This window comes from Danio rerio, chromosome 1 (assembly GCF_052040795.2).
Source record: "Danio rerio strain M-AB ecotype USA chromosome 1, GRCz13ab, whole genome shotgun sequence".
In the NCBI taxonomy this organism is placed as follows: Eukaryota; Metazoa; Chordata; class Actinopteri; order Cypriniformes; family Danionidae; genus Danio; species Danio rerio.
Window position 1 is genome coordinate 49847501 of NC_141021.1, and position 10000 is coordinate 49857500.

Sequence of the window (10000 nt, forward strand, 5' to 3'; positions counted from 1 at the left end):
AATTATAGGCAAGTCAGTGCTCGTTCACATGACTAACTTTCAGAGACCCGATCTAAGAGAATCGCAGACTGGAAAAAAAAGTTGAGGAGAAATTGCTAATTCCCTTCAAACCCAGGTAAGTAAATATAGTACATATTCTACTACACCAAAGGCTTTTTTCTCATTGTATTGTTAATAACAAAAGATATACTACATCAGTGTTTCTCAACTGGTGGTGCCCACTTTTGGGTCGCGGGAACATTTTCAGTGGGTCATGGAGTGTGTGGTCAAAAAAAAAAAAAAACACTACAGGACTTTTATTTTGAAATGCGTGTAAGACAACCCTACCGTTTGACACATTAAATTTCTTTTAATTATTATTGCAACAAATATGCCGAAGCACAAGTGCGACCTCGAATATGTAAAGTATGGATATATATATATATATATCCATACTTTACATATTCGAGGTCGCACTTGTGCTTCGGCAATATATATATATATTGACAACAAAAAAAGACTTAAAGCCTTAAGGTGCTCTCATTAGAGAGCATGAAACCTTCTAAATTAAAACAACATTTTGAAACCAGAAAATATGTTTTATTAACAGTTTATTATTAACAGTATTTATCGTTTTTACTTTGTAATATTCTTTAATTTGATCCATTTTGGTAAATGACAGCCATACATTTTTTTTTAGTTGTAAGTCTTGGTGAATTTCTTATGATCTATCTGCCACTACTTGTTTATTTTAACAAATAAATACAAATTAAGTATAATTCCTAAAATTGTATTATAGTTCCTAAAAATTTGGGTCGAGGCTTGATGACCATGTGAAAACAAGGGTCCCATTCCCGAACCAGTTGAGTTCCATGACACTTCTCGGAAGTGTTTGGTTGTGAGATGTAGTTTGTGGACCAAAACAAAGATGTCTTTCTTTTTTTTTTTTCTATTGTAAAGTCATGCAGTGTGAAATCCCATGTTGCCGATCCATTCTACAGTGTAAACACAGCACAGCAACAGAACACTCCCCCAGATAGTCATGCAGTGTGACAACATCTGAGACTACTTTGAAAATCGTGCAGTCTGAACTCGGCATAAGCCTCTATCCTTGAGTTTTTCTGTTGCTAACCATTGACATCCATAGTGGGGGGATATACTATAAAAGTTGTGGGCTACTGCTTTCCAACATTCCCCAAAATACACTCATAATGTCTTGGAGCCACTTGAGGGTGAGTAAATGGTAAAGTTATTTATTTAAAAATAAAATTGGGATGAACCATTCCTTTAGGGCAGGGTCCTTTAGGGCCACTGTCCTGCAAAGTTTAGTTCCAATCCCAATTAGACACACCTGAACCAGCTTATCAAGCTCTTTCTGTGTATACTAGAACCTTCCAGGCAGCTGTTTTGAAGGAAGTTAGAGCTAAACAATGCAGGACACCAGCCCTCTACGACCAAGTTTGGGCACCCCTGCTTTAAGGAGATTGCATTTGAATTTCATGTTGATTTCTCTTAATGCATCACTCACAATTGTGCAAATGTATGAACCGATTTCTCTTAGGCTCAGTCTGTTTGACAAGGTCAAATCAGGTCAAGTGCAAATATTATATTTGAGGCTTAAGGCTGGTTTATACTTCTGCGTTGAGTGATTGGCGTGAACAGCGCGGTGCTTGCCTTGTGCGTAGTCGTGCATATATACTTCTGTGTGCTGTTTGTGTTGCTCTGCAATAACAATTCTGACACGCTAGCTGGCAGAATATTTGCATGTTCCTCTGTGTCGAGTTTCTTAATATACGTTGCTAAAACTTGCCTATTCAGAGGCGGGAACCAGCGGACGTGCAACAACATTAATCATAAGATTAACACAAAACAAAAGTTTCCATCTGGAGCTCCTTCGTGAGACATGACAACTGTAAGTGTAATGGAGGCCAGCTAGTGTGTACTGTGCAGGTAAACCTCACTCCTCTGACCTCTAAAGGTGCTCTAGCGGCAGACACTAGAGGCCATGGTCTTTAGCCTCCTTGTTAGAGCAACCGACTCCCATGCGGAAGGTCGCCGGTTCTATCCCAGCTCGGAGCGGGTTGGGTGGTGTAGGACCGGTGGGGTTACATTGGTGCCGTGACCCGGATGGGAGTGAGGTTTAGGGGGGTGAGTGTAACGGAGGCCAGCTAGTGTGTGCTGTGCAGGTAAACCTCACTCCTCTGACCTCTAAAGGTGCTCTAGCGACAGACACGAGAGGCCATGGTCTTTAGCCTCCTTGTTAGAGCAACCGACTCCCATGCAGAAGGTCACTGGTTCGATCCCAGCTCGGAGCGGGTTGGGTGGTGTAGGACCGGTGGGGTTACATAAGTAATCGCTGCATCTGGCTCACGGCTCTCAGCACCATCCATGCTTGTCAGCACTACCAAGCTGACCAATCGCAGAGCTTGCGCTATGCGTCGTTGTGACATGTAGTTACATTTTTTTGAGAGGCGTTAGCCACGACAAGGGCTATTCGACTGCATGAAGGTTGCACCGGAGCATACGCATGCGCTTGATGCAGAAGTATAAATCAGCCTTTAGTCACACTAGACAACCCAATTTCCACATATGACTGGCCAGTGCTATACCGCAAGGTCGTCCGGTCTCATGCGGCTGCTGGTCCCGCTGCTCTTACTAAACCTTCGCTTGTCCTCAAAATCACTGCTCAGGAATGAAGGTGAGGCACAGGAGTTGGGAGTCTCTGTAGGTGTCTGTGAGAAGCTCAAGAAGTTGACCCCTAAGTAGTCTTGTCCTCTGTGCCTTTCAGTGACCATGTTTGCAGAGTTCTGCTGGTGCGCCAGTCGGTCGTGAAATGGAGGGCAGGTCGGATGTAAAAGCGAGTGTGTCTGTAAAGTAGGAGAAGATGGCGGCGAGGTCAAGCATTGGTTGAAGTCTGGAGGTGGGGTGCAGGCTCGGTTTGGGGTGGACGGATTTGGTGAAAGTGCAGGCATGGTGGACGGCGTGTTTGGTCGTTGTTTGGAAGCCTTGTATCCGTGCACATACTTCCTCAACTGCTTCCATGCCAAATGATACAGTTCCACGATACTAAGCAGCAGTGACACCGCTGCTACTGCTAGCATGAAGACAATGAACACGTTCTTCTCTGTTGGTCTGGAGATGTAGCAGTTGACCGGATGTGGACACGGAGGGGCTTTGCACACATAGAGTGCACTAAGGAAGACTCCGTAGATCAGGTACTGGATTATGATGAAGATCACTTCCATCACAGTGCGGATGAGGATGCTGAGGACGTATGTTTGCAGCAACGCACCCTTCAATCGTACCCTCCCACCTCCACCTTCGTCCTCCTTGTTCTTATCATCTTCTGGGTACTTTTCTCCATCTCTCTGCGCTCCTTCATCGTCCAGCTCTTTCCTCCTCTTCTCCTCTCGGCGGACGATATGCATTGCGTGCCCCATGTAGATCAGAGAAGGTGTAGACACGAACACGATCTGGAGCACCCAGAAGCGTATATGCGCTATAGGAAAGGCTCGGTCGTAACAAACGTTCTCGCAGCCGGGCTGCTCTGTGTCGCAGGTGAAGTCTTCCTGCTCGTCCCCCCACGAGGATTCAGCAGCCGTGCCTAGTACCAAGATCCGGAAGATGAAAAGAATAGTGAGCCACACCTTTCCCACCGAGGTTGAATGCTCCTGGACTTCTTCTAGAAAGTTCCCCAGCAGACTCCAGTCGGCCATGCCTATTCAGAGGAGCCTGAGGTGGAAATAAGAGGTAGTGTGAATGGAAGGGAGAAAGTAACCGTTTTATACAATGATTTGCCTAATTAGCCTAACTTGCCCAATTAACCTACAGTTGAAGTCAGAATTATTAGCCCCCCTTTGCAGTTTTTTTTCTTTTTTAAATATTTCCCAGATAATGATCAACAGAGCAAGGAAATTTTCACAGTGTGTCTGATAATATTTTTTCTTCTGGAGAAAGTCTTATTTGTTTTATTTTGGCTAAAATAAAAGCAGTTTCACATTTTTTTGAAGCCCATTTTAAGGTCAAAATTATTAGCCCCTTTAAGCAAATTTTTTCGATAGGCTACAGAACAAACCATCGATATACAATAACTTTTCTAATTACCCTAACCTGCCTAGATAACCTTGCTTACGCCTTTATGTCACTTTAAGCTCTATAGAAGTGTCTTGAAAAATATCTTGGGAAATATTATTTACTGTCATCATGACAAAGATAAAAATGGGAGAAAATTCTGTTTTACAGTCCTTTTTCACCTGTTTTAACGAGATTAAGGAATGGCTGGCTGGTAATTTTTTACACTTGAATGAATCAAAAACTGAAGTACTAGTGTTTGGTCCTCCGAGTGTCTGTGAATCTACAATTAATCAATTAGGTTCGATCAAGCCTAAGGTCCACAGTCACGTGAAAAAATCTTGGAGTTACTTTTGACACTGAGTTAAAGTTCGACAAGCAAATAAACTCAGTCGTCAAAAGTGGTTTCTATCAATTAAGGAACATTGCCAAATTGAAGCCTTTTTTTCTTTTAAAGAGCTGGAAACCATTATTAATGTTTTTATTATGTCCATTGGACTACTGTAACTCTTTGTATTCAGGAGTTTCACAGGCATCAATTGCACGCTTGCAGCTGGTTCAGCTGCTAGGCTTTTAACTGGGACAAAAAAAAAATTCTAGTATCTCACCAGTTTTATCATCTCTTCACTGGCTCCCAGTCCAATTTAGAATTCAATATAAGTTATTGCTACTTGTTTTTAAAAGTTTGAATGGTCTGGCACCTATTTACATCTCTGAGCTTCTTCACTGGCACACTTCATTGAGGCCAATCAGGTCCGAAAACACGTTTCAGCTAGTTGTCCCCAAAACACGGTTGAAATCAAGAGGTGACAGGGCTTTTTCTGCTGCAGCCCCCCGACTGTGGAATGGTCTGCCTTTACATATCAGGCCATGTTCTTTACTTGGTGCTTTTAAGTCTCATCTAAAAAATCACCTTCTGTCTCTTGCCTTTGATTGTAATTAATTAATTTTAATCTGATTTATATATTTTGCTTAATTTTTATATACAGGTATAGATTTTGTATGCTGGTCTTTTTGTAAAGCACTTTGGTCAACATCTGTTGTTTTTAAATATGCTCTATAAATAAAGCAAACAACAAACAAACAAAATAAATCAGTTATTAGAGATGTGTTATTAAAACTATTATTTTTTAAAAATGTGTTGAAAAAATGTTCACTCTGTTACCCAGAAACTGGGGAAAAATAAATAGGGGGCTAATAATTCTGACAGAAAAGTATATATATTAAGTTGGTGTCTTTTCTCCATACATTGTACAGGGTGGTCATTGGTAATCAACTTGTTTTATGGTTTCCAACAACCATTCAAATAATTATGTTTTTATGGTTATATAAATGATCATGGACACACTTAGGGTTACAGTATTTAGACTATTTATCATCATGTGTCAAAAAAAGACTCATTTAGCCACTAAAGAAAAGAGAAAACTTTTAGACAAAGAAGTGAATTGTCCTTTTGATGAAGTTAAATTGGAGTCTATATCATTTGTATGCTTTTATTTATGTGTGTCATGCTTCATCCACACCAGCAGGTGTCAGAATGAAATCTTACTGACAGAAGTTAACATTAAATCGCATTCTTGTTTGCAATATACTGTAGTAAAGTTTAGAAATAAATTCAAACTCTATTTAAAACTTAACCGTCTTGTCCTCTGACACCTTGTTGCAAATCTAAGTTCATTTTTGTCATATTACCACATAATTTGTAGAATAAATCCAGAAAAGGATGCTAAATAAAACAGCAAATATTACACTATGAATGTATCAAATTCAGCCTGATGTATCTTATATCTCATGCAATTATAAAGCAAAGATCTTCGGAGATCTTTGAGTTCATTCTTAAAAAATAAAAAAAAACAGGGTCAATGATGTCAGACATTCAGAGACTGTATATTTAGGTTTTTGTTTCTTTTCAATACAAACGTTTCCCACACACACAAGCGCTGAGAGTCTGGGAAAAGCTGGAGAAAGAATTTAAGGAACCTACAGCTAAAAATACGCAAAGATGCTGATATTTACTGGCATTTTCTGAGTATTCAGTAGCAGAGGGTTTCCTGTTAGTCTTAAGCCAAAGGGAATAGCGTTGCTGTCAGTGAAATTAGATTTTGGATCCTTAAAAGACGATAAATCTGTTTATATTACTATAATTACATTACTATAAATCTGTTAAATGCAAGCATTATATTAAAGAGCGCTTTTAGCTAAACAACAGAATTAAGACTCAATTGAAGTGCTAAAGCTTATGAAATGGTAGTGTCGTGGGAAATGTTTGATTCAGATGTTTCCTTGAGGGCAGATTGATGTTACACAAACATCATGTGTATCATTTTTGATTTAGTACTTCTGTTCCATCTTTGTGCAGCAATTAGCAGTGACAAAGTGTGAGATTGTTCTTTACTGCTCTATGGATTAATACAAGTTTAGTGTCAGTTTCTCAGTCCTCCAGGGGCTTTTTATGGTAGCCCAGAATACTCTTTATCATGAGAACTTGAGTAAAACGTCTCTGTGTGTGTGTGTGTTTAAGCGGCAGTTTGTCTTTGGGAAGCATTGGCATGTAAATTTAACAGTGTAAACAGACCTTATTTGGATCCACCGTTTATCGAGCCAGACCCCGATGCCCCACCAGCATTATTTTAAGAATGTGTTTCAGCAGGAAGTGACGTGTTTTTTCTTTTCCCACACCAAAATGGGAAATTCATTAATCAACATTCCTCAAGAACATAAAAGTACCCAAATTAGCCCAAAGACTAGTTTTTAATGGTGGTCCCTTTGACAGATGTTAAAGGCAGATAGCAATATAAATACAAATTCACAATATAAACAATAATCAAATGAACGACAAACAAAAACAACAACATCAAAAAGCCTGAAGTGTTCACTGTGTTGATTGTTAAGAAGCCAATTCTTTAGAATGTCCGTAAATTATTTAAAAGGGGAGGAGTTAAACCATCCATTTATGTGTTCATTCATTCATTTTCCTTTAGCTTAGTTTCTATTTCAGAGGTTGCCACAGTGTAATGAACTGACAACTATTCCGGCATATGTTTTACCCAGCGGGTGCCCTTCCAATTACAACCCAGTACAAAGTCTATCTATCTATCTATCTATCTATCTATCTATCTATCTATCTATCTATCTATCTATCTATCTATCTATCTATCTATCTATCTATCTATCTATCTATCTATCTATCTATCTATCTATCTATCTATCTATCTATCTATCTATCTATCTATCTATCTATCTATCTATCTATCTGTCTATCTATCTGTCTATCTATCTGTCTATCTATCTGTCTGTCTATCTGTCTGTCTGTCTGTCTGTCTGTCTGTCTGTCTGTCTGTTCATCCGCCTATTAGATTTTCTTTTTTTTTTTTGTTTTTTTTAAAGCATTGTAAGACCTTTGAGTCTGATTAATTTTATGCATCTTAAAAAAAACTAAACAAAAAAGTATAGTTTAAATTTGGCAAGTCCTTTTAAAGCATTGTTCACCCCATAATAAAAAAAATACTTTAAATGTTTGTTTGTTTTTTTCTGTTGAACACAATAGAAAATATTTGAAGAATGTTGGAAGTTGATAGCCAATGACTTTCATAGTAATGGAAAAAAAACAGTTTTTAACATTCTTCAAAATATCATGTTAAAACAGAATAAGGAACCTCGTGAGGTTTTGGAACATACGAAGGGTGAGAACATATTGGAATTTGAATGATTTTTGGGTGAACTAACCCTTTATGGCCCTCAAAAACACAAATGATATTTTGCACTTCCCCATATGATATAATAAAATTTAAAGCTGTCCTTCCGTCCATCCATCCATCCATCCATCCATCCATCCATCCATCCATCCATCCATCCATCCATCCATCCATCCATCCATCCATCCATCCATCCATCCATCCATCCATCGTTATATGTTATTGTGATAGAAAAATAGATACATATATACATATACATACATACAGTACATACAAACATACATACATACATACATACAAACCAAGGAGCAGGAGCTTATATAAATAAGAATATATTGAAGCAAAAATCCCTCTTTAACTAAATTCCTAACCTCAAGAGTGTTACAGTGAATTCTGCTGTTCACCTCTTTGGCCTCAGTGTCTTGAACCCGGCCAGTTTCCTTTCAAGTGTCTTGTAAGAGGGAAATGATATTGTTCAGGATTGTTTCCTTACAGGGGAGGAGAGCAGGACACACTTATAGAGAGACTCCAGCACATTCAGTCTGCCCTTTAAAAACCTGGTTCCCACATCTGATGCCAAACAACCCTTCCCAGTTATGTGCTGACACAATTATTGTGCATACAGGAGACAGGAAACCACTACCTCAATTCTCAATGAATAACAATGAACGATAGATAGATAGATAGATAGATGGATAGATGGATAGATAGATAGATGGATAGATGGATAGATAGATAGATAGATAGATAGATAGATAGATAGATAGATAGATAGATAGATAGATAGATAGATAGATAGATAGATAGATAGATAGATAGATAGATAGATAGATGGATGGATGGATGGAGGGACGAACGGAGAGGGGGAGGGAATGATGGACGGAAGGATGGATAGATGAATAAACGGATAGATAGATGGATTGATAGATGGATAGATTGATAGATGGATTGATGATGATAGACAGACATATAGACAGACGGATAGATAGACGGATGGATGGATGGATTAATTGATAGATGGATCTATCTATCTATCTGTCTGTCTGTCTGTCTGTCTGTCTGTCTGTCTGTCTGTCAAGTGCACGTACCCATCAAAACAAACAAACAAACAAAAAATTAAAATTAAAATATGAAGTTTTTACAACTGCAGTTTTGCGCATTGGTGTGCACGACCACATTGGCACCCTTTATTTACTCACAAAGCGTTAAACGTCGACGCAAAGCGTGTGCAAAAAGCACCCCGGTGTGCACGGGCCTTTAGCATTTTGTTTACTTTTAAATACACTATCAATGTGTTTGTTTATTCATTCATTCATTCATTCATTCAATTTATTTCGGCATTGGTCACTTATTTATCAGTGGTCACCACAGCGGAATGAACCACCAACTCTGTATCTGCAGGGTTTTATAAAGTCTTAAAGTCTGAAATTTACTGAAATATTGTGTTGTAGGTCTTAAATAATTTTAAATGGGTCTTAATTCTCTTATGTCCATGTAAAGCTATAGCCAAAACCCATCCAATCACTAACAATATATTTCAATAAAAGTTTTAAGAAGGGTTTATCTGTTAACTCTAGTTTCTTATAAATATGTTTTAGTTATCTTCCTTACAATAGCATTTGTTTTTAATGTTTTTTAGAGTTTTAACATGGCCATAACAAAATCTTTATTGTTTAGCCTTGTGTAAGTCTGAAATTTCAGCCATTATAGTCTTAAAATGGTCTTAAATAGTCTTAAATTTGACTTGATGAAACCTGTAGAAACCCTGCAACTATTGCAGCATATGTTTTACACAGCGATGCCCTTCTAACATTGAGAAACTAACTTTGAGTTCTTTTATTTTTACATTTCTTTTTTAAGATCTTTTAGGTGATTTAAAAAGTGTACATCAACAGTCTACTGTATGCGAACGTTTCTCTACGCTATTTCTGTGCTGGTGAAACATTGAGGAGGAAGGTGGTGAGACCTACTCCCTTCTCCACTTGTTTACCCGAGGAAAGGAGAACAATGTGGGAGTTTTCAGCGGCAGGGGCATCTGGAGATACGAGCTGCTAAACAGCCATGGAGAGGAGAGCCATGCTCTTCCGGTCTCTGTTTGTCCTGTCTGTGTTTGAGTCAGCAGTGTGGCAGACGGCACAATGAAGTACGCCTGAGCCATACACACATCAACAATTCATGCACATGGAGATCCTACATGATCAAATGCCTTCCTTTTTTATACAGTTGATTTTTTAATGTATGTATGGAGTGCACTT

The 10000-nt window shown here is 38.6% G+C and overlaps 1 protein-coding gene across 2 annotated transcripts in view; it reads right to left on the bottom strand.

Moving 5' to 3' along the window:
- The window catches only part of gja5b (gap junction protein, alpha 5b), a 22035-nt gene that overhangs the window by 1111 nt on the left and 10924 nt on the right, over positions 1–10000 (bottom strand). The window contains exons 2-3 of one of the 2 annotated variants that reach the window (XM_087236270.1): positions 491–3711; positions 1–434 (exon numbers count right to left, since the gene is read on the bottom strand). The exon at positions 1–434 is cut by the window's left edge and continues 1111 nt beyond it. In XM_087236270.1, coding sequence (XP_087092396.1) covers positions 2583–3695 — 1113 coding nt within the window. In that variant the 5' untranslated portion in view covers positions 3696–3711 and the 3' untranslated portion in view covers positions 1–434; positions 491–2582. 2 annotated transcript variants of the gene reach the window in all.